This window comes from Rhinolophus sinicus, linkage group LG05 (genome assembly GCF_036562045.2).
Source record: "Rhinolophus sinicus isolate RSC01 linkage group LG05, ASM3656204v1, whole genome shotgun sequence".
NCBI lineage: Eukaryota > Metazoa > Chordata > Mammalia > Chiroptera > Rhinolophidae > Rhinolophus > Rhinolophus sinicus.
This window is the reverse complement of record NC_133755.1, coordinates 18,704,488-18,729,513: the sequence shown is the minus strand read 5'-3', so window position 1 is coordinate 18,729,513 and position 25,026 is coordinate 18,704,488. Positions and strand designations below refer to the sequence as shown.

At 46.2% G+C, this 25,026-nt stretch overlaps 1 protein-coding gene across 1 annotated transcript in view; it reads right to left on the bottom strand.

The window, feature by feature from the left end:
• PLB1 (phospholipase B1) overlaps positions 1-22,416 on the bottom strand; it is a 138,883-nt gene extending 116,467 nt beyond the window's left edge. Inside the window, exons 1-2 of the mRNA XM_074331834.1 lie at positions 22,310-22,416; positions 2,966-3,175 (exon numbers count right to left, since the gene is read on the bottom strand). Coding sequence (XP_074187935.1) covers positions 2,966-3,023 — 58 coding nt within the window. The 5' untranslated portion in view covers positions 3,024-3,175; positions 22,310-22,416. The remainder of the gene's footprint in view (positions 1-2,965; positions 3,176-22,309) is intronic.
• Between the last annotated feature and the right edge of the window lie 2,610 nt (positions 22,417-25,026).

The window sequence follows — 25,026 nt, the reverse complement described above, 5'->3', positions numbered from 1 at the left end:
TTGGGAATAAGAATACCTCCAACCATCACTTCTGTGAAAAATTGTCATGGAAGCACAGCCAGCACAGCAAGGCCAAAGCAAGAAAAGGTACACAAATCACACAGATTGAAAAGAAACAAAACTGTCATTATTGGCAGGCTTATGTATGTAGAACATCCAAAAGAATATATAGATAACATTAAAATGTGTACGTTTAATTGGGTTCAAAATCAATATATAAAAATCAATTTTATTTCTATGTATCATAACATTTTCAAAATAAAAATGTTTAAATCATTTATCATGTAAAAATATCATATACCTAAGAATAACTTGAGCAAAACATATGCAAGACCTTAACAAAGAAACTGATAAAACTTTGAGATACATTAAAGATCTCAGCACATGCTCATGGTTTGAAAGACTCAATATTGTAACCATGTCTATTTTCCCCAACTTAGTTCATAGAATTCAATTTCTATCAAAATCAAACAGCTTTTTTTTTTTTTTTGGTAGAACTTGACAAACTGATAGTAAAATTTAAATGGAAGTTCAAAGCCAAGTCAGTCCTAAAAGAGAAAAAAAATAGACTTCTTTTCCCAAATCATAAAAGCTATAAAGCTATTGAATTAAGACAATGTGCTATTAGCACAGGGATAGAAAAATGGATTAATAAAGTAAAACAGTCTGAAACAGATACAAGCATATATGAATCCTTTATATATAAACAGAGGTGGCCTTTCAGAGCAGTGAATAAACAATTATTCAGTAGTTATGTGTCTGCATGAAAATAATTATAAATAATTGGTGTGGGGACAGAGCCCCAGAGAGCAGTTTCCAGGCTCTCGGCCTCATATGGAAAGGCGCTGGCTTGGGTAGTAGATGGCCATCAGCTGTGGCTAGTTGGGCGTCAGCTGCAACCATTGAGCCATTGGCCACTAATATAACCGCCACAGCTACGGAGGAGAGAGGAGAGTCGAGGAGAGTAGAGAAGAGAAGAGTAGAGGAGAGTCGCAAAGCAGACAGCAGGTCGCACGTCGTGTGAACCCAGCCTCCAGTGAGACCATAGTAGTATGACTCCCCTACCTATGGCTCTGTGATGTTCCTTTTTGGCTTAGCCATATCCTGCGTTCTTACGTGGGGAGCGGGAGCAGAGACCCCACCTGATACCCCGCACGACAATTGGCTTCCTCTCTTACACAAGTCATGAAAGTCAATCCTAGATGTATTAAAACCCCAAAGGAGAAAAACAAATGTATAAAGTTTTTAGAAGGAAATATAGGATGATAGCTTCATGACCGCAAGGCAGGAAAGGAGTTCTTAAATGAGACAAAGAGCACAAACCAAGAAGGAACAGATTAAAAACTTTAGAAATAGAGAGCCTGAATATACAACCAGATGACTGCCAGACGGTAGATGACCACAGAACTCTGACCCACCTACACATCTGCAGCAGCCAGTCTAGAAAGCCCAGTCACTGCCCCTGCAGAACTCAGCCTCGGTCCATGACTGCAGCTTCCCACTTAGGACCAACCAAAGAGAGCTAGATATGTTCCCGAAATGAATCGCTTAAGAGGCCTGGCTTCTAGTTAGCCGGCCTCCAGCTTCCCCATGGCAACAACCTCCAACCAGAGTGCACCTGAAGCCTTCCACTTTTCACTCTCAAGCTTTCCCACTCGCTTGCCTGCCTTGGAATGTCTGCCCAATACAAGTGATAGTGGCCGATCCACTTGCTATAGCAACCTCTGAATAAATGGCCCCCGTGTATTCTCATTTGAATGGTCTTCATCTTCATTCCCCCCCCCCAAATTAAGAGTTATGCTCATCTAAAGTCTCTATAAAGAGTGTGGAAAGACAAGCCTCAGAGTAGATGATATCTGCCCTATTTATAACCAACGAAGAGCAAGTGCAAGGCATGTAGGAAAAACTCCTAAAAATCAATGGAAAAGGACAAACCCATAGAAAGATGGGAAACACACTTGAACAGGAACTTCACAAAAGAGGAATTCAAATGGTCAACAAACATTTTTTGTTTAAAGCTCCTCGGTCTCATTAGCAATCAGGAAAATGCAATCACTCTGTGCAGTGGGTATAGCAGGCATTATCTCAGTCCTCCCCATTTGCACCCCCACCTCAATCCTCCCAACTTGCAGCCCCCCACCTTGCACACAACACACTCCCTAGACTCAGAGAGAGCAATTGAGTTGTCTATGGTCAGCAGCAGGACTGGTGCATGGACGACAGCCAGGCCCAGGCCTCTGTCCCATAACCTCCTTCTTTCCCTCTGGACGCTTTAGGGCAACTGCTTTCCCACTCTGGGCCCAGTTCTTTCATTTGGGGGAGAGGCTAAATAAAATCATCTTTAAGGTCCTTCTGAGTGTAAAAGATTCTGCCTTTCTAAACAAAGGGAGGAGGAAAGAGCCAGAGTCAGGTGAAGAGGGACAGAGAGGGATCATGGCAAAGGCACAATCTTCTCCTAATTATTATTGTCAGGAGAATCCCAAAGTCCTGACAGGTAGCCCACCCTTTTCCATCAGGGTCAATATCACGAATGAATGTGAGCAATCCTAGAATTTATTATCCGAAAATCCACCTTCCTCTGTCCTTTCAGTAAAAACAACACCAAGCCCATAAACAGTAACAATCAAATGGTCCGTAGTAGTAGTATTTCCATGTGAAGAATGAGAAAAATCAACTTCCAGGGATACAGCGCTTGCCCAAGACCACACAGCACAGAAAACCAGAATCCAGGTCTTTGTGACTCGCTCCACCCATGGCTTCTCTCCCCACCATGGAGCTGCTGCCCGTCCCTTCTTACCTATACGAGACCTTTCTCACCCCACAGCCTTAGGCATTTAACCTCAGCACTCCAGCCTATTGGGTCTGACCTGTGCATTTTGTGCTCATGAACAGGACACATTCTGCTCCCACGCTCCGTGCCTTAGCTACATGGGGCAGCAGCAGGGCTGAGTCAGGGTGGACTTACCTTGCCCCAGAAGCAGCAGCAGCAGCCCCGGGAGGAAAACGTGCGGCTGCAGTCCCATGCCAGAATCCTCCAGGTGTCGTGGGCCTTGGATGAACCGTGTCCTCAGATGGACGGGCTGTCACTCTTTCTCCTTTTATGCTCCTCTGTTGTCTGATAGTGTGCCTGTCATAAATTTTACTGTGTTCACCTTTGAAAGGGGGAAGTGGCCGGCTGTAAATGATAAATATTAACATTTAGGCAGAAGATTTCTCAAGATAGATGGGTCAAAGATGGGTAGCATGCTCTAGACGAAGGCATTTAAGATCAGGCCCACACAGCTCGCATCATCCAGCCCCCACCCCCAGAATGTGGGTGCCTAGAAATTGCCAGTGTTGGGGGCTGGTCTGCTGAGAGGAGCATGGGGCTGGAATCCCACATGGGCCAAAGCTGTGAGAACTCGGGTACATCCGTTAACATGGCCTCAGCTTCTTAGCTGTATGTAAGCTGTGGAAATAAAAGCCATGAAAGTAGTGAAAGTACGTTGTAACAACTGTAAACCCTGAAGCCTCTTCTGAACATGAGATTTCTTAGTGTGAAATGTGTTCCCACTTTGTCTCCGGAGGGCCACTGTGTACCCTGGTCTCCATGATGGAGAGAGGTTTACTTCTGGCCCCATCTCACCCACCCCCAAAGCACGGGTGGCTGGAAGTGTTGCATTGAAGTGCATACCACACATCTATAGTCTGAGAGAGACAAGCCAGAGGTGAGTCATGCAACTCACTCAACAGAATCAGCAGTTTCCTTTTGCACTGAAGTGCATACCACACATCTATTGTCTGAGAGAGACAAGCCAGAGGTGAGTCATGCAATTCACTCAACAGAAACAGCAGTTTCCTTTTGGGCAAACACAGTTGTTATGTTGGGCCGGGTCTAAACTGGACAGGCAGAGCTAGAATTTAAAGCCTGGGTGACAAAATACCCTTGAGGGTGAAATTAAAATTTTTTCACACAAATATCAAGGAATAATTGCCTATGGTTAACATGAACAAATATATTTAAATCATGCTTGCATTGGGCCACCCTTATGGCAGCAAGGCTGGGAGCCTGCCTTCTGAGATCTAGCTAGGAGTCTGCAGCAGGTTTCTGTTACCCCACCTCAGATCTTCATCGGCTGACACGTTTCTCATATGTTTAAAATCACAGTTATAGCTTGGTTATCTTGATTAGAAAGTGAAGACTAAGTGGGCAGCTCTTTGTTCCTAGCTCCCTGATTATTAAAATGTTGTCTTTTTTATCTGCTCAGAAAAAAGTGGCTTGTGGGTGACCACGGATTTAGCCATGAAAAAGGCTCACCTTCAGGGCAGCACCGAGGTATCAGGTCACACCAGGAGTCTGTGGGCTGGTCCCAGCAGCTGACAGAGTGGCACACACAGAAAAGGAAGAAGAAAATATCCCCATGGCCAGGTCTGCAGAGGCCATTTGGGCATAGGAACTCCTAAGCCTCTGATACCAAGGTATCTTCACTAAACTGCCCACAATAAAAGACCCAAAGCTGCTGTCCTATTAAAAATGTCAGGAGTCCACCCAGCTCTATGCCGCTAGCAGCTTTGAGGAGCATACTGAACCTACTTGGACTGAATCAGTGTTCATAGGTCAGATCATAGGTCCCCGCTCATGCTTAGGCCAGTGGGAGGTGGGGGTGGTAAGCATGATGGGAAATGGGCAGAAATAGCCTGCGTCTACAAGCCACGTGTTCACCTCTGTCTCTTACTACTTTTCTGCATGACCACCAGAACCCAATGGGGCCGGCACATATACCAACCTAACCTCGTTTACTTTTAGAAAAATTGAGAAATGACTTAAAAACATTTTGAGCCTTTGTGAGGCATTTTGATATAGGACTGAATTTCCTCTTAGATATGAGAAATCTTTGAGTCTTGTCAAAGCATCAGGGAATTTGCATGAACTGTGAGGCAGTAGGAGAATAATATTCCTTGGACACTCTGATCAGGCGTGTGTAGACTCTTTACATTTGTTAGCACCTGTTATCTGTTTGCTCTATAAGCAGCCATGAAAACAATGCGGAAAACACTCATCAAAAGCCAGAGACAAGCTCCATCACTTGTTTATACATTTTTGTTCTCTGGTTTCTGCTGCTAAAATCTCCTAAGAGGACATGTCCTAGAGGAGGGAAGATGCTTAATTTCAGTTTTGAACCACAATCAGCAGATGTTCCTTTTGGGAAAGCCACAGGCCCATGAATTCAAATCTTTTAAGGATGGCAGTGCACACCTTGCTCAGCAGGCATCTTGGTGACTGAAAAAGCTGTGTTTTCTGTTACCCAGGCATCCACAAGGAGGTGCTAGACCAACCTTGTGGATTAAAGCAGAGCAGGCCTTGGAAGATTTATTCTTCACACTGGGGGTTACAACCCATTATTATGCCATAAATTTAATTTGGTGAATGATCAACCCATTAAAACAAAATTAAACAGAATATAAAATATCCGAGGGCATTGCATTTGGTAAGGGCAAGTAATGTTTTGGGAAATTTGTTTCAGCTGCATGTGGTGATACAATATGTATTTCTTAATATAGGTCAAAGCAAAAAAAAAATTAAAAAAAAAATTGAAAACCACTACCTCAGAGAGTAGGAGATCAGATCCACAAAGAAATCTCTAGACTTTGAGAAAAAGGAAACAGGTTTGTTCTTCCCTCTGGTTATAAGATGCAGCTAACACTGAATTCCCTAGTGCTGGAGCTAGAAACAATGCCTGTGCTTGGTTCTGGGTCTGGGCAAGAAAGTACAAATCAAACTTTGTAATGGTTGTGAGCAGACAGTAAGTGAAATTGTCCTCTTCTTTCAACAAGATAAACTTAGTCCGTGGCTCCTGGGTGACCTCTGCCAATGCAGTATAAGTGTGTATCGGTAGCCCATCACCTAGGACCAGTACCCATTGGTGACTATTTTATAGAAGATGTACAGCTGGGAGAGGAAGTACACACCAGAACTGTGGGAGGAATGGAACCACAGTACTGCCTAGCTCAGACAACATGCACCGATATCAGTAATGACCTGAGAAGTGCCTGCCCCCAGCTCCGTCCTCTCTGAAGTACCTACTGGCCCTCACCATGATGGCCTTGTATCGCTTGCTCCTGCATGGAAGTAGCCCTAAGTTCCCAGAGGGCTTCATGAGGGAGATGCTGAGCCTTTCTCTTCCTGCCATCTTGGCACCGTCAGAACCTTTCATGTAGGGATCCTGGCTCATAGGCAGATAAGCTAGCAAGCAGTCAAGGTCTCCCAGCAACATGGGAACACTGCTTATCTCACAGCCAGCTCTGTACACTGGCTGGCAGTCAAGGTCTCCGGCTTCTTGGGACTCTGAATGTGAGAGCAGGCCTGCAGGGCCTGCCAGATGATTTTTCCCATGAAATGCTCTGTTTTACTGTCCCCGTATAACCTTGCTTCTTTCTGCCTGCGTGTAGGTAACTTTCCCTCTGGCTGGCCACCACCAGAGACTCCCCCTCATCTATAAGTCTCAATAAACCTATGTCACACTCAGACACCTGGTGTGTTTTTTGGGCTTGTGGTTTCTCAGGCACAAATCTGGGAACAACTCAGACTCAGTATGAAAACTTTCCCACCAGAGAGCATCTAGCTCAGTGTCCTGCACATACAAGGCCCTCAATAAATCCTCATTCATTGGTTGGCTACTCTCCAGAGGCAAAGATTTAACTGGTTTAGCCACGTCTATGTTCTCCAAGACCCATCCCAGTCACAGAAGTAAAAGCAGGCATGGATTAGGAATCTCTAAACCCAAAGGTTCTCCAGATGCCAGTGTCCCCATGCATACACAAGACCTGTGTGTACACACACACACACACAAAACACTGTCCAATGCAAGTAACTGAGCAGATTTCATTTCCCTTGGGCACAGGCTTTGTTTATAATCAATACCCTTAAGACAAGAAGAGCTAAATTAAGGAGTGCAAAAGAGACAAAATGAAGAAGAGACCAGCAATGTATTTCTATAAAAACATACAAATTTCAAATATCCCAGAACAAAAGAGGAAAGAGAAAGAATGACAGGGCAAATCACCGTGGAACATGCACTCCACGAGGCCTGGCCTTCTTGTTCTTGCTACATCCCCAGCAGCTAGCACACTGCCTAGCGTAGCAGGCATTCATTAAACGTTGGATGATAAATCAATAAATATATGAAAGGTAGAATAAAAGGAAAGAGACCAAGACTACTATAAAAAGATCAGCTCAACACAACAGAATAGAAAAAACAAAAGGAATGCAAATCACATTTTAGGATAGAAAACTAAGGAAAAAAGAGAGAGAGACATTGCCCCAATACCATGAAGTGTGATGGAAGAAAAACATTGGAGAAGCAACACTGAGGCTCACGGCTCACAGCTCTTCCTCCAAGAAGAGAAGCATGTCAAGAATAACACCATTATTCGTGCACACGGTGGCCCTCAGTCCTGGCTGCATATTGGAATCACCTGGGGAGCTTTTAGGAAAAATGCCTGGGCTTCGCCCTCAGACATTCTGAATTAATTGGTGCAGGGTGGGGCTTGGGCATAGGACCTTCTGAAAGTTCACTGATGGATTCTGATGTGCAGCCTGGGCTGAGGGCCCCTGCTCCCTTGGACCCAGGGCTGGGTAGCGCTTCTAACTGAGGGATGTAGGGGGTTCCATCTCTGCTGCCAAGGCACAGACTCAGCATTAGCAGACACCCACATAAAGCCCAGGGCCCACTCTCCATTCTGGGAAGGGGGCAGTCCCATGGAGACAGGGCAGCCAGTGTGGCCAGTAAGCACTGGCACAAGGATGGAGCTCTCCCCCGGACCTTCCATAGCTGAGACCCACGTGGCAGGGCCCACAGAGTGCTCTGGGGAGAGAAGTGGTGTGAGAGGACTCTGCCCACCAGGGGGATCCCAAAGGAACTTCTGCGATGTGGCGCATCTCTCCCTCACTCGATTCCCTTTGCATCCTGTCTACGAGAGTTGTGATCTGTTCTTCAAATCCAAAGGGAATAATCAAAGTCTCCCAGTCTTTCCAGGGAATAAATAGCGCACGCTTCAGACTATGCTGGGAGGCCCCTTGCTCCCCCAGCCCCATTCATCACGCTCTGAGCCCACATGTCTCCCTGGCCTGTGTTCAGAGCAGGGGTTCTGGGAAGGAAGAGAGCATCCCTACCACCGGCTGGGGACATCCTTCCATCCACGTTGCTGCTCCAGGATGGGGCCCTGGGCCTTTGGCTATGGGACAAGGGATTGCTGTGGTGTGACGTCACCAGCTGGGCCACACACACTGCCACACACATGTGGCATTAACATTAGCTTTAACAATGATGATGATACACAAATGTGTTTGCTTTGCCAGTTCCCTTGGCTGGCCTTCTGTTTACCTTTGATATCGCCACCTAGGGTGAGGGCTGGCCTTCTGTCCCACGGCCCAGATGCACATAGGCCTGCTGGGCCAGGCTGGGCCAAGGGGGCAGATCTGATCTGAGCTCCAACCATCGGGACAGCCAGGCTGGATTGGGTACAGCACTGAGGAGCTTTGTCACCTCAGGTTCTGTTTCCCAGGGAGTGCCTGTGCGCCTCTGCCTCTGGGCACTGCCAGCAGAGGTAGGTCAAACACTTGTTCCTTCCTCCTTCAGGGATTCAGGGAGGGCCTTGTCCATAACTGGAGCATTAGCACCCAGAAGGGAAAACCTGAGGAAAAGGAAAATTCCATACTTCCTCTGTTCTAATCCATGCACATTTTCTCATACTAAAATGTTTTCTCATACAACATTTCTGAAAACAGCCTGTTTCATAATCCACAGAAATGTTTAGAAACTTGTCCCAGATCAACAGAAAGCAGGTGGTGCAGACGAATTTTTAATACTGGGTTTTCTGCTCCAAAGGCCAGTTCTGTTAACCCAAAACACAACACTTCCTTCCTTTTGTTCATTTCAGTTTGTTTCTTAATTGACCCTTAGAGGCCTCCACGGGGCACGTGTGACCAGGAACACGCAGGGACGTGGACTTTAATTGTAGACTCTTCAGAGAACGGCTGGCATCTAGGCATGTTCTCTGTGGGGTCCCAGATGGCTGCTTCTCCTTCCCATTCACTTTCTTCTTTGCCTCTGGGAGCCACCTTGAGCCATTGTTCCTTTCTGTTGACACTGAGATCCATGTTTTCTTAACTAGAGTGAGGCTCCAAGTTCTTGAGCTTTCACATCTCTTACCTGGATGCCTGTACCAACCCCTGCAGGGTGGCTGCCCAATCCCCACCCATCGCAAGGGTGACCTTTTAAAACACCTGCTACTCACTTGTCTCCAGTCCCCTCAGTGTGGCTTCTGTCCCCACCGATCTACCAGAAATGTTCTAAGGTCAACAGTTTGTTCACTCCAGTGGACAGTAAGGTCCTCAGACCCCATCTTACTTGACGTCTCAGCAGCACTTGACAGCTGACCTCTACCCCTATTCTTGGAACATTGTGCCCTTGGCTGCCATGCTTCCAGTTCCCTGGTTTCTTCTCTCTGGTTCTTCCTTCTCAGCCTCCTTGGCCAACTCTTCCTCTGCTGCTGGAGCTCCTCAGGACTCTGGCCTGGACCATCCTCCTTCTCTCTGTCTCTCAAGGTGATCTACTCCCACCCTTCATGGCTTCATTTAAAATCCATGCAGCAATGATTCCTACATTTCAATTTCCAGCCAGTCCTCTCGTCTAACCTTCAAACCCCATAAACTCATTCACTGACTCAGCATCTCCACTTCGATGCTTCATAGGCACCTCACACTCAAGGAGTTAAAAATTAAAGGTCGGATCTTCCCCTACTCATTTGTACCCCTACAGGAAATGGCAACAGTTGTTCTAGACAGACCCAGAAATGATCTTTGAAAACTTTCTCTCCTTGGCCCCAACAAATCATCAATTGCTGAGTCCCATAAATTCTATATCCTAAATCGCCTCATGAAACCACTCACCTTTCTACGTCTTCACCACCCCAACCTGGGCCCACGCTGCCATCTTTGCTTCCCTGAATGGCTGCAATAGCTTGTTCCAATCGATTTTTGTTTTCCCCATGGCACCCTAAACGGTCTTTTCAAAGTGCAAATCCAATGTCACAGTTTTGTATAAAACCCTTCAACAGCTTCCCACTGCCCGTGGACAAAGTCCAACCATCTTAGTATGGCTTATGAGTCTTTGCCTGTCCTCTTCCTCTTCAGCTTCAAGCCCCATTCTCCCCTTCTTCTCTGACCCCAGGCTCACTGGGCTCCTTTCGCTTCCTAAAACATGTCATCCTTTTTTTGCTACCTCAGAGGCTAACACATGCTGTTCCCTCTGCCTGGAACTCTCAGGCCACACCAATCCCCTTGCTACCTCTTGGCCTCACTAACTCTCCTTCCAGGCTTAGTTAAACTCTTTCATAATTATGAAATGCTTTCTCTAGCCCAGTCAATGTAAGAGTCTGTCTCATGTACCCCTGGCTTTCTATGCTTCTCCAATACTCAGCACATGTGTAATTATTTGTTTAAAACCTATCCTGTCTGTCTGACTATGAGCTCCAGGAGGGCAAGGACCAAATGGTCTGCGGCTGTGTCCCCAGCACGTAGCACAGGGCCTGCCATCAGCAGATGCTCAGCAATTGCTACGCGGATGAAAATACCCAGCCTCATTCCGGGCACTCCTCCAGGGCATTTGGTGCTCAGAAGCAAGTCCTCCCTCCCAGCTGATTAACAACTCCTGGCCTCTCTGTTGCTCCATGACATCAGTTACACTATCTTGTCAGTGATCAAAACATTGTTCCGAGAAGATGGTTTAACACATCATCAAAATGGCAGCATGAGGTGATCCTCTGGAAATCTCCCCTGGAATTTACAACAAATTGAACAACTATATCTCCACAAAACCTTGTTCCATTGGAGCTGTCTCCTTTGCTGCAAAGGGGATGGCCAATGCTTCATCTTTGTAACTGCCTGCACAGTCCCTAACACAGCAGCTTTGCACACAGTAGGAAACTGTGTCCCCAGAATTGCACTCTTAGGACCAAGAACAACACATTGCTACACAAAGGAAGGGGAGAGCCCTGTTTGACCTCTGCCTGACCCAGATATCTTCTTACACCCCTTCCCCCAGAGTTAAGAAATCTCTTAAAATAATCCTCCTAAAAAAGAAAACCTGAAAATTACCCAGTGTTGTAAATAATGGATAGTGAACAATCAAGGAAGGCCAAATGTACTTGAAGGCCAATCCTGTTTCTGAAAGGCCCCCTAATAGACTGCTTGCCAATCATACACTGTCAGTATTGCCTCTTTCTTTCTTTTTTTCAAACTTACTCTCCTTTGAGACACCTCTGAACCGCTGCTGAAATGAAAGCAACTGCAGATGGTTCCCTGCTAGCTGCACGTTTATAAACAAACAGCCATGCTTAATATTATCTCAGGTTTTGTTTGATTTTTCACTGTAATCTTGGTGCTGTGACTCAGATCCACCCTGACCTGTTGTCACTATGGACCTTGGATCTAGTCCAAGTGTGATACCCACCAAGGCCCCTTGAGCCTCACTGCCCATGAAATATCATCCACATCAAAAAGACCACATGGACAATAAGGTCCTCAGACCTCATTTACTTGACATCTCAGCAGCATTTGACAGCTGACCTCTACTCCAATTCTTGGCCTCCATGCTTCTAGTTCCCTGGTTTCTTCTCTCTGGCTGTTCCTTCTCAGCCTCCTTGGCCAGCTCCTCTGTGGCTGGAGCTCCTCAGGACTCTGGCCTGGACCATCCTCCTTCTCTCTGTCTCTCAAGGTGATCTTCCCTTCTCCCCTGCCAATGGCTTCATTTGAAATCTATGGGGCAATGATTCCTACATTTCAATTTCCAACCAGCCCTCAACTCTGCTCTCTTTGTGTTGAGTTCCTTGGCTGTTTTATTCATTTGTCAAATCCTGGGTATTTATATTTGGTTAATGTTACCCTTTGGGGCTGCATCCTTGGTGATTTACTTCTGTTTTCCCCTTTGTTTTGTCCCAGTCATCACGTTTTATTTTGTCATGAGGAAGAGGGTCACAGAGTGGAATGCACTGGTCCTGTAAGTTGGCTGTTTGAGCCTGCACCACAGTCTACAGTGTTGGCATTTCTCTCGAGACCAGCACCCTCTGAGGACAAATTTTGCTGTGGGTCACCAATAAAACCAAGTAAGATTGTCCTCCCATCCTGGCTATTTATCCTAAGAGTTGGTTTTGATTCAGAGACAGCATCCTCTCCCTGATATATTCTACCTGCCAGGGACTCAGATCATTGGGTTTGTATTCAGGGGTCACGGACCCTTACGTCTGGGGCCCAAGACACAAGGTTGTATGAGCAACTTCAACTGACTAGAACTTTCAACTGACCATAACCCAGAGTAACCTCAGTCTAACCTATGTCGCCCTCTGGGAAAAACTGCCTTTTTCAGGTGTCCCATTACCATTATAACTCTTACATTTCTTTAACTCCTTTGCTGTGACATTCAGATATATCCAAATGAATATTTACAATCCGCTGACTGCAGTGTTCGAGTTTACCCTACAAGCTCAAAACAACTTTTCCCTCTACTGTGGAGTTTGAGTATATATGCATAAAATAGTCAAAATATCAACTTTTTATTTTTTGTGCATTTTTGACACATTTGGGAAAAAAAACTTGAAATCAATTAACACAGTGAAAGGGTTAAATGGCAGAACTTTACCAAGAATGATTTGGACTTTCAATGGACACTTTGGGGAACACTTAACTAGAACTGTTCATTTGAGAGGTGCCTTAGAACAAAACAGAATAAAATTCCTCGGGCCCATTGAGCAGCACTTTTTGATTGGTACCCTGATGCTTCTAAACAGAATTCCAATTCTTTAAAGAATTTTTTTTGACAAGTTTAAACAAGGTACCTGATGACTTAAAGTATAAACACTACCTGAGATAAAACTGCCTCCTTTGTTAAACAGTCACCCTCTAGCACCCCTTGTTCTTCACCAGCCCCCCCTCTTCCACTCCCAGATGGACCTGACTCCAGTGCCTTTACCCCTCTACCTCTTCCTTCCCCTCTCCTGGATCCTTTGTCTTTTCTTAACAAGCCCCTCAATCCCCCAAACATCAGTTTCCTTTAAAAGTGCATCTTGTTTGAGAATCACACATGCCTTCTACCACAGAGTGTAAACTCTATTCTCAGCAGAACTAAGAGTTATTATCCAAGATTTCTCCAAACCCTGACAAGACAGACACCTCTTTACTGAAAAATTCAGAATCTCCCAGCGGCCTATAACTCAGGTCTGCCAGATCTCTGCCAACTAGTTCACATGTTGGTAGGAAGATCAAATGCTAAATTATCAATAAAAAAGGCAAAATAGACTAATCCAAGGTCAGACTTAAGGGATCCCAGCATGCATACGAAACCAGCAGGCTTTGAAAGAGCCCAGAAACAGGTCAGCATTTACTAGAAGTGATTTCTGGGAACTTCCCCGTAAAAACTTATCGCAATCAAGAAAATGATAAGACAAACCACAAACAGGGAGAAAATATTTACAAAAGAGATATCTGATATAGGATTGTTATCCAAAATATACAATGAATTCTTAAAACTCAACAAGAAGAACATGAACAACTTGATTTAAAAAAAATAAATGGGCAGAAGACCTGAACAAACAACTCACCAAAGAAGATACACAGTTGGCAAGTGAGTGTATGAAAAGATGCTCCACATCACATGTTATTAGGGAAATGCAAATTAAAACAATAATGAGATACCACTACACGCCTATTAACGTGGCCAAATCCAAAACACTGACAACACCAAAAGCTTGCGAGGATGTGGAGCAACAGGAACTCTCGTTGACTTCTGGTAGGAATGCAAAATGGTGCAGCCATTTTGAAAGATAATGTGGCAGTTTCTTATAAAATTAAACATACTTTTACTGTACCATCCTGCAACCACTTCTTGGTATTTACCCAAAAGGGTTGAAAATATGTCTACACAAAAACCTGCACATAGATGTTTATAGCAGCTTCATTCATAATTGCCAGAACTTGGAAGCAACCAAGATGTCCTTCAGTAGTTGGATGGATAAATAAACTGTGGTACATCCAGACAATGGACTATTATTCAGTGCTAAAAAGAAATGAGGGATCAAGCCATGGAAAGATGCAGAGGAATCTTAAGTGCATTTCACTAAGTGGAAAAAGCCAAACTGAAAACAGACTCTTTTATCATTCCAACTATATGACATTCTAGAAAAGGCAAAACTATAGATAGGGGTTGGTGGGAAGGAGGGATGAATAGGCAGAGCACAGAGGATTTCTAGCGCAGTGAAACTATTTCTGTGTAATGCTGTAATGGTGGATACATGACTTTATACATTTGTCAAAACCCACAGAATGTACCACACCAAAAGTAACCTCTAATGTCAACTGTGGACTTTGGGTGATAATGTATTGAAGTAGGTTCACTGAATTAGGGTGCAACAAATGTACACTCTGGTGCAGGATGTTGAAAGTGGGGGAGGCTGTGAGGATGTGGCAGGGGTGAGTGTGGGCACTGACTATAGGGGAACTCTCTGTACTTTCAATTTTGCTGTGAAGATAAAAGTGCTCTAAAAATAAAAATTTATTTAAAAATTAAATAACAAAAAAACTGACTGAGTTTTGATTCAGTCTTGTAAGCAGAGAAAAGATGAATCAAAAGAAGATTTTAGGGATGGACTAGAAATTAACTTCCAACAAGATTCAGGAGTCAGCCTCCAAGCTGATGTAACAGCAGTCTGCTCATCTCTTTTTGCAAATGGGTTAAACCGAAAATCGGAGATTTTTTGTAAGCAAAAGGTAGAATGAACGATAGCCTCACTGTCTAAACTATAACATCTGGTGGATATTTTAAAAGGACTTTGGAACAAAAACAATATAAAACTCAAAATAAACACATGGCTTTGCAGGGAAAACAATTGGGTGGTCCTAATTCTAATTGACCCTCCCATTGCTAGAGATGTCTATAAAGATTATAAACAGAAGGCACACTGGAAAAAAAGACTGGGTTTATGCTACCTTATCTTGTTTGGGAAACCCCCTTCCTGGTATCTGATGTAGTTGCCTAGAGGCCGGCCTCCTCCCAGGACCTGCCCTGAATTCCTGGTAGCTTGGCTCAGATGGCCTGATTGGAAACTATGGCCTCCTCTTGAAGGCCCCTGGGCCAACTGTTGCCTAGATTATGGCTGATACAGGAACACCTATTTTGGAACTAGACCTCACAAGCCCAGCCAACCCTCTGCCTGCTGTCTTCTGGACCTGATATACCCACAGCTGGGACCAAGCCCCGGGGCTTCTCAGCTGCCCTGCACGGTCCTTGGGGACCATTCATTCTGTCTTGCAGCTCAGTTCTCAGTCACACGCTACCTTCGTTGGCTGAGGGTCAGTATGGAAAAAGGGTGGTCAAAAGGGACATTAGAATTGAAAGAGAACTTAGAGAATCTAAACTCCTGCTCAAAATACGGTCTAGAAACAGCAATACTGCTGGGAGCTTTGTACAAAGGTGGAATGTCAGGCTCAGCCCAGACCTACTGAATCAGGAAGTGCAGCTTCAGAAGGTCCCCACGTGTTTTGTGGGCACTTTAGAGTTTGAGAAGCCCTGGTCTAGAACAGTGGCTCTCCGACCCGGCTGCATATTAGAGTTGCCTAATGTGACCTGTGAAAGAGCCCTGTCCCAGACCAATAAAATCAGTGGGGCCCAGGCACTGTTTTTGTTGTTGTTGTTGTTGTTTCTTTTTTGTTTGTTTATTTAGAGCTCCCCAGGTGATTCAGATGAGTAACTAGGGCTGAGAACCACTGGCATCGAAACCCTTTTGTTGTAGAGAAGGGGACCCAGAAGCCCAGAGAAGGGAAGTGGCCTCAAACTCAGGCAACCTGACTGCTGACGCAGAGCTTTCCCCATCACCCTGACTCCTGTCCCTTCTCATTACCAAGGAAGTCTGATCAGAGTCCCTCTTCCGTACTGAGACTTGCCTACATAGATTCCTGCAACGTTGCAGTTCTTTTGAACAATGCACCTGTTATTTGAAATATTAGAAACTCTTTAATGACTCACAAAGAGGGGAGTGACTAAACAAGCTGGTGAAATACCATATTACACAGTAACAAAAAAGAATGGGGTTGGTCTGCGTTTACTCACGAACACTTTTCAGGGTATAATGATGAATGAAGAAATGAAGGAGCCAAAGGTATGTACAGTGAGAGATCTTTTCTCAAAAAACCAACCAATAAAATACTACATTTGTCCAATGGGAAGCTACATATGTGTATATATATGTGAGCAGGTGTGTGTGTGTGGAGGGGGGTATAGAGGAAAAGCCCTATAAGGATATTTCAAAGGTCATACCAACAGTTACCATATGACCACTGCTTAAGGGCTGGTGGTCAAAGGGGTCTTCACATTTATCATTAAAGTTTTATTTATCTTTTTAATATGGAGAATATATTCCAGTAATACCCATTTAACTAGAAATTATTTTTAAAGGGGAAAACAATTGGGACCTTCTAGGAGATGTACTGATTAACTTAGATTGACACCCAAATACTTGCCTTATGAGTCCCTTGCATTTGGGAGCTTCAGTTTTCCCATCTCATCTCTAAAATAGGTATTAATATCCTCCCCCAGGGTTGATGAAAGAGTCAACGAAAGGAAATGAGACTCCTTTGGGGGCTCACAGCGCCATGTCAGTGTCAGGTTACTGTCCTCTCTGTGGCTTCCATCCACGCCGCTCCCCTTTCCAACATCTGTTTGTGCCTCTCCTGCTCTGGATTCTCTCCCTATACTTGCCTTACTCTCCTGCCCCAACTTTTTTTTTTTTTTTCAACTCATCCTTGACTTTTATGATGTTCATGAAATTGGAGGACACACATGACTCTTCCTTTTGTCTTGGCATCTAGGCAGAGCTCCAAAAGGCCAAGGACAATTCAGTAGGTGCCAAACACACTGCACCCGACCTCGGGATGCCAGATGCCCAATGTTGTTTGAGTAAGAGTCTGAGGTATCAATCGTGCCACCATCAGCCCGGGCTTCACCTCCAGTTCCTCAAGACACTGAAGAGGCACATCACCAGGCTTTCTCTGAAGGGAAGTTATCTGTAGGCTGTGTATCACCCCCATCCTCCCGCCAGAAGGGTAGGAGACCTATGAGGGTAGGAGATCTCACAGAATTTGACAGGTGTCCCGGGGAGTTTGAGGCGCACAAGACATGGTGTCTGACCCCTAAAAGCCTCAGTGTGAGAGGGAGTGATTGGGAAAAGAGAGAGTACCTTGGAAGTGACAGAGTAGGTAGGAAGGTAGACATGAGCAGGCGGAAAAGGAACTAAGAGGCCCTCACAGGTAACCCACTGGCGTCATTAATATCCTGTTACAAACCCATGAAGCCAGCAGCCAGAACAAAAACTTGGGCTAGTACAAACACACTAGGATGAAGGAGACTGCAGAATGAGGAGAAAAACAGGAAAAGGGGAGGAGGAGGGTAACTCAATCTATAGGATGTGAGGCTAGGGTCCCAGAAACATTGCGCTGCTACCCACCCTCGGCTCAGCCTGCTCCATGCTCAGAGTGTACTTGCTTTGCTAAGAAACTTCCTGTCTGCTGCTTGCTTGACTTCTGTCTCTTGACTGAGTTCTTTCTTTCAAGAAGACAAGAATTGAGGGAAATTGTTGAGGACAGAAGGGCCTGAGCTTCCAGAGTGTTGGGAAACCTCTCTGTTTCTGAGTGTCTCCTTGGCTCTCACACTACGACCACCAGATGTTCTGGCACCAGATGTGTGGGGGTTCTCTTCCCACACCAAGCAATTCTGTGACACCAGCTGGGTGTCCTACAATTCAACTCAACTCTGACACTGTCAGGTGAAGGGCTTAGTCCCACAAGACCCCCCCACACATACTTCAGACACCAATCACAAGTCCAGGTTGTCGTCTCAGCTTCTGACCAACCCACTATAAATCAGAGGCTCTCACCACCCCCTCCTGGATGGGGTTTGATTAATTTGCTAGAGCGGCTCACAGAAATCAGGAAAACAGTATACTTACTGTTTACCCATTTATTATAAAAGTATATCATCAGGAATGGCCCGATGGAAGAGATGCATAGGGCAAGGTACGTGGGAAGGGACACATAGCTTCCATGCTCTCTCCAGGCACATCCTTCTCCCCAAATCTCCATGTGTTCACCAACCCAGAAGCTCTCCGAAGCCCATCCTTTTGGAATTTTGTGAAGGCTTCATTACATAGGCATGATTGATTAAATCATGGGCCACTGGTGACTGAACTCGATCTCCAGTCCCTTCTCCTTCCCAGAAGTGCTGTGGGGCAGGGCTAGGACTCAAAGTTCCATCCCTCTGATCCTGTCGTTGGTTCCCTTGGCAACTTTAGGTTTAGCCTTTGGTGACTTAGGAGCTTTCCAAAAGTCACCTCATTAACCTAACAAGTGACACCCTTATTGTGCTCATCACTTCTGAAATTCCAAGGGTTTTAGGAGCCCATTGCCTGGAAAAAGACCAAATATACAAAGGGTGCCAAAAAAATGGATACACATTTTAAGAAAGGAAAACTGTGTGAAAATTGTAATAATATATACCGATAACAAAAGATGAATACAAGTCACGTTTGACTTCTGCAATGACCAGAGGTGCTCAAAGTGGTTCCCATCAGCGTCCAGATACTTCTGATTATGGCGAACTATTGCTAGAGCAACGTTGACCAACGTGTCCACTTGTCTACATTTTTTTGGCACCCCGGTATATTTCTTATTATAAACCACAATATCACACAGGGTTTGGTGGAACAAGGACAAGTGTGGGGGCAGATATAGACCACCTACAGAAGATGACCCTGTAAGACCAGGTAGACCAGGTGAGGACTGGTGGAACCAGAGATCCTATGTGACTGGGCCAAGGAGGCGTGGCCTGTGTCCGAGAACTCTAGGTCAAAGAACCTCAGGGCTAGGAGAGGCTCCAACGTGACCACAGAGGCCCCCACGAGAAAACCTAGCTTTGCAGTCTGCCTACCTGAGGGCACAATGCCACACACAGCCGTAAAGGCAGACCCTTCCTTGCCCTCCCTCCCCTTTCTTGCCTGAGCCCTCCACCCTGGAACAGCCTAGCTCCCCCAGAAGGGGGAAAGCAGGTGGAGAGAGAACAAGCTATTTTTTTCTGCCCCCCACAGCCTCCCCAGACTGACTGGGTGGGGGAGACATTTTCAACAGAACAGAACTTGCAGTTTTGCTATCCTACAGGGCTAGGTATTTTACATGAGAAGGACTGAAAAAGGATGGGAGCTGCCTGGGGTTTTTCCTGCAGAGAAGAATGGATCCAAGGAAAGGTTTGCAAGGGGCTGATAAGAATAAAGGTGCTTTCTGCTTGTGCCATGTGTCCAGAGCTCAGCAAAGTGATCACCTAGGTTTTCCCTGGTTTATTTGGGTTAGTAACCTAGCTGTGCTTCCACACACGTGAACTGAGCCTCCTCCAGGTGTCAAGCCTTTCTCTGTTTGTGTTTCACGCTGCAGCCCAGCTTGCAGGATTTGCACTTTGCCCCTGCCCCGTTTGAAGATTTCAAAACTCAGATGTCACGCAAGCTCTTCACCAGTGTTCCAAATCTTCCAAATACAAGCCCTTGTGTGTCGTATGGGCCCCACCTAGGAGCCCATCCTGCCCAAGGGGCCCTGGAATTGCAGCACCTGGTAACATTCTGCTTCCTCCCTGCGGGCTAAGAAACACCCTGCTCTAACTATGCTGAGCACAGAAGGGGGCGCCTTTTCTGTCTTAACCCCTCTTGGCTTCACCTGCAGGTAGAACCCCACCTGCTGAAAAGGCTCTAAGGCTGTCTGTAATTGCCCCAGTGAGCAGGGGTCCTGACAGAGGATGTGACTGAATCTCCAACGTGTGACAATGATTTAAAGAGAACATAAAGGCCACCCATCTTGTGATAAAGGCTCAATGTGGTCTCTCCTTCCCCCTTTCTCATACTGCAAGGAAATAAAACAATTCTGGCCCCAATTCAAGGCCAAGTTTCTTGGTCATTGTCTCTTTTCTTTCGCTGCGACCATCACCTCCAGTCCCTCTCAGCCCTTGTCCACCGCCTCCAACGCTGGGCCCAGGTGTTCACACCTTACCCAGGACAGGGACAACCTGCTGTTGCCCCATAGCTCGGGGACCAGAAACTGGGAGCGTCATCCCTGAGAGAGGCCTAAGGAGGGACACATAAGTCCTGAACTACTTCTATGTGCCAGGTCAGGCCCCTGATTTCGTGGAACTTATATTCTAGGCAGGTAGAGAGAGAAATACTAATTAAAGAGTGTCACAAGTGAGTGACACTGTGGAAACATGTGACCAGGGGGCCTCTCCCATTTCAAGACTCTGTGTAATCTTGAGGAATTTCACCAAGAGAAAGGACAGGGTTGCTGCAGTGCAGAGTGAAGCGAGGTGGAGGCAGGGTGCGGACATTTGAGGTCATGTAGGCCTTGCTAACATCTGGACCTTTATCCTGAGAGAAGCAAGAAGCCAAGAAAGGGTTTTAAGAGGCAAAGTGACAAGATCTGCTTAATGTTTTAAAAAGATGACTGATGGCTGTGTGGTGGGGAATGGTTGGTGGAGAGACGAGGAAGGAAGCTGAGGGCCCAGTCAGGAAGTGGAGGAGGCTTGAAACACGCTGGTGAGGTGGAGATGGAGAGAAGTAGGAAAAGAGATACTCAGGAAGTAAAACTGATGGATTCCATGTAAGAGGGGAGAAAAGACGATGCCTCGATGTCTGGCCTGTGCAAGGGCAGGGCATGGTTCCTGCACTGAGTAGGGACCTCTGGGCAGGGATGAGTTCTTCTGGAGGAAGGGAAGTCACAACTTCAAGCTTGGACATACTGAGTGCGATGTACCTTTAGGACAGACACTTAAGAGATGCCAAAAAGTAAGGAAGATAGATGGATCAGACACTCAGAAGAGAATTCTGGGCCAGAGCCATGCGGAAGCCCGAAGTGGCCATTCCAGCTGTTGTGGATACATCTGCCTAGGGAGAGAGGATAGAGATTAGAAAGAGAAAAGCCCAATGACTACAGGGTTGTGTCATGGAGAAAAGAGCATTTCCCAAATGCAGATGCTGCTGCAAAGTAGCTGAGACCTGGAGAACTGGGTCTTAGCAAAGGGGGTCATTGCTGGAGTTGGTGGTGTTCCCCAGAGCCCTGGCTCAGCTCTGTGCTCCTGGGCACCTGTGTCCCACCTGCGACTTCTCTTTGCCTTTCAGGGGCGGAAAGGGGTGGGATCATCACCAACGTCCCTCCCAGCTGAGCGTCATTCCAGAGAGCCATCATGGCGGAGGCGTGCTTCAGCTCCTCCCTGGCTCTGTTCCCTGCTTGCCTCTAACCACATCCTCCAGATATGTTTTGGGGTCACATTCCTGGAGCCATAGGGCCCATATGTCGGTGGAAAGGAATTTCCACTCATTCAACATTCTGTGAGCCAAATTTAGGTGTTATGTGGGAGACAGAAGACTAGAAGGTATGATCCTTACGCTCAAGACCTTGCCATCTCTTTGGGGAGATGAGATGAACATAGACGGAAAATGAAATCTAGAGGCCGAAAGCAGGAGGAAAGATTGCACAAGTGTACACAAAGCAGCCTAGTGCAGAGTGAGGGGTTGAGGGCTCCTGCGTGGAGTAGGCGAACCAAGAGCCAGGTCTAGACGTGATGTGTGCTGACTGGAGGAGCTTCAGCAAAGGCATGGAGGTCAGCCATGCACGGACAGATGAGGGGTTGGCCTGGAGGATCTGACTGGGTGGCATGGACATGGCTGCTTCAGTCTGGGTGCAGGGCACAGAACTGGGCCCAATGCATAGCTAGTGCCACAAGTCCAATGCCACATGAGACAAGCAAAAGCAGGTATCACCCTGTGGGAACCTGCTCCCCCAAAAGTCACTTCAGCCCTGACAAGGTACACAGACTTACAGACTCACCGCACATCACAGCCAGAGCTGGGTCTGAGGAAAATGTCTACCGTGTTTCCCTGAAAATAAGTCCCAGCCGGACAAATAGTTTTAATGTGTCATTTGGAGCAAAAATTAATATAAGACCCTGTATTATAGTATATTATATATTATATTATATTACGTTACATTACATTATATTATATTACATTACATTATATTATATAAGACTCGGTCTTATATTATAGTAAAATAAGGTCGAAAAGATGCATTAGAGCTGATTGTCTGGCTAGGTCTTATTTTGGGAGAAACATGGTAAATACTGACAGTGTGGTTCTCACCAGACCTGTCCCATCTTTGTCCCCCAAAACAAATCAAGACAGGATCATTTCTCACCTTGACAGTTCACGAGCCCCTTTCTTCCTCTATCGGCCTCACGCCTAGCCTTTCGATCTCCTTCCCTGGGTGGTGGGTGCAGCTGAGCTCCTCCCTGAGGTATCCCTGCTGCACCTTCAGCCCAGGACAAGTGTCTCTGGGCGGCTCTTTTTCAAGAAGCTCCACTGCCCACACGAGGGAGGCAACTCCTCCCCCTCTCCTCTTGACTCCTGCCCATATCTCCAGCATGCCTTCCTTCCCCCATGGTCTGGTTTGCTCGTCCCTTTTCTGTCATCATGTCTTCTTTTCATCATTGGGCCTCTTCCCTCCACCAGTGACTCCAGTGGCCTCTGGAAGGGGGACAAGTCCCTGGCCCAGTCCCCAAAGGCCTTTCATAATACACCCAAACCTTTCCTTCTGGCCTTACCCTAGGACTCCCTTTGACCTAACCACACATTTCTGGTCCCACATTGCCTCCCAATCTTTGCTCAGGCTGTACCTTCAGCCTACAGTGCCTTCCCCTGTCTTCAATTGACAAGCTCCTTCCCACCCTCCAGATTCATCTCAAACCCCATCCGTCTTGTGAATATGCACTTCAGACTTAGAGACATCTGATTTTACCTCTGCTTGGCCACCTGGCAGCTGTGTGCCCCTGGGCAACTCACTTCATGTCTTCTGAGCCTGTTTTCCAGTCTATAAAAAAAGGGATGACCCATACCTTAGAGAGGTGGGGATTAAATGAAATCAGGTGTATGAAGTACTCAGCGTAGCACCTGGATCCTGGCAGGAACTCAGGAGTGCTTACTATTGGAGCTTGTTTCCTCCCACCAGCTCTGATCTCACCCTTCTTTGAAGTTCTAGAACATTTTTTGTCTCTGCCAGCACCCAAATTGGCCATCTATTATAGGTTGTAAATTCCTCTAAAGCAGGAACTCCTTCTGTACCCCCTTGGGTGTTACACAAAAGATATTTGTGGAATGGAAATGAAAATTGTTGACAGGCCTGTAATGATCCCTCCTGGGGAGAGAGAACAAATGCTTCCCTGTGGCTGGAGATGCTCCAAAGCCAACAAAGGCCATCACCTGCTTTCTGACACTGAGACCAGTTCACCGTTTCATCCCTCACCTCATCTCAGTGCATCAGACCCCTTTGGCCACTTCCTGGTTCCTCCTGTCCCACCAGCACAATGATGTTGGGCAGGAATGGGCCTGGCTGAGCAGAGATGACCCTCTAATAATGGCCAAAGAAGCAGCTGTGCCCCGATGGGTCCAGCTTGTCCACTCAACTTGTCTTCATCTCTTTGTACTGTGCAAATTGAATGCCGTACTCAGGGAGTTTCCTTCCCAAGGCCTCAGTGTTCTTTCCCACCCGTTGACCTCAGATGGAGCCACCGCCACTCATTAGAGATGTAGTGTTGATGGTCCCCAATGAGCAGGAGGCAGGCTCCCCAGGCAGCTCAGGGACACTGAACAACTGCCCACCTCCCCTCAGCGGCCTTCAAGCTCTGCCTACAAAGGAATATGTGACGAGGACGTGCCCACACTGTCCTGACACACTCTTCCTCACCCCAGGACAATACGTGTCTACTTCCAGATGCCCATACAACTCAAAACAAAGAGAATTTGCTCAGGGTGGCGAAGTTGAGTCTCTCCTTATTCAGCCCCCTTCCTCTGGGATGAGAGACCAAAATCATCTGGACTGATCAGGGGGGTGATTCAGAGACACAAGAGTGAGCTCTTATCCAGGGGTATAGGACCTTACTAGAAAGTCGAGTGGGGATAAGTTAATCAGCAAGCCAGCAGCCTCCCCAGCCTAGAGGATTCTCTAGAATTCCAAGATAAATTTTAATCGGTGCCCCTGAAAAACCACCCTGCCATTCCCCCTACCTTCCGTGGTATCTCTCCTCTGGCCAGGCTCAGGGGCGCCCTGTGTTTCCTCCTGTTAACAGCACTATCCCCAGTCTTTGGCTAATTACACATCTGTTCAACACAGATGCAGAGCTCCTTAGGGGATCTGCCTCTATATAGCCCCAATCACCAGTACATACTGGCACATAGTAGTTGCTCAATAAAAATGTGTTGCGATGCATGAAGCCATGAATTAGAAGATAAAGACCTAGAATTTACACTCCTCCCATTGGTGCAAGTAAAACAAAGCCTCCTTTTCCTGACATTCCAAACTGAGAGTCTCTGTTTTGTCTTCCAGGTCCCAAACCTCTACCATTTGACTCCTTCCTTTTCTCACCCTTCACCTCCATGAAGCCCTTCCTGACTACCAAGTTTCCAGGGACCATTCCCATCTCTGAACGCCCAAGCCCTGGCTGCCTAGTCCTTTCACCTGGTATTTGACTTGTCCTGTCTTGGTTCCTAATTATTTGCAGGCATGATTCCTCTCCTTAGAAGCAGCACAGTGTGTGGCCCAAAGTCAGCATTTTGTAAATTAGTAAAATGACTGAGTAAATTGATGAATGGCTTAATTCCCTAGGAATGTTCCATGTTATCCCACAATTCCATATATATATATATATATATATATATATATATATATATATATCTCTGTGGGACACAGTGAACCTTTAGTGTCTTTTCCAGAGCACACTTGCTATAGCCTGTGGCACTTGTGGGTGTGTCCCACACACTCCCTTCAGTGTGCACGGGACATACTGGGTTCTTCACAGCCCCACACCTCCCACGTGCTCTGCTCCCACTCCAAGCACATGTGTTTCTTTCACATTGCTA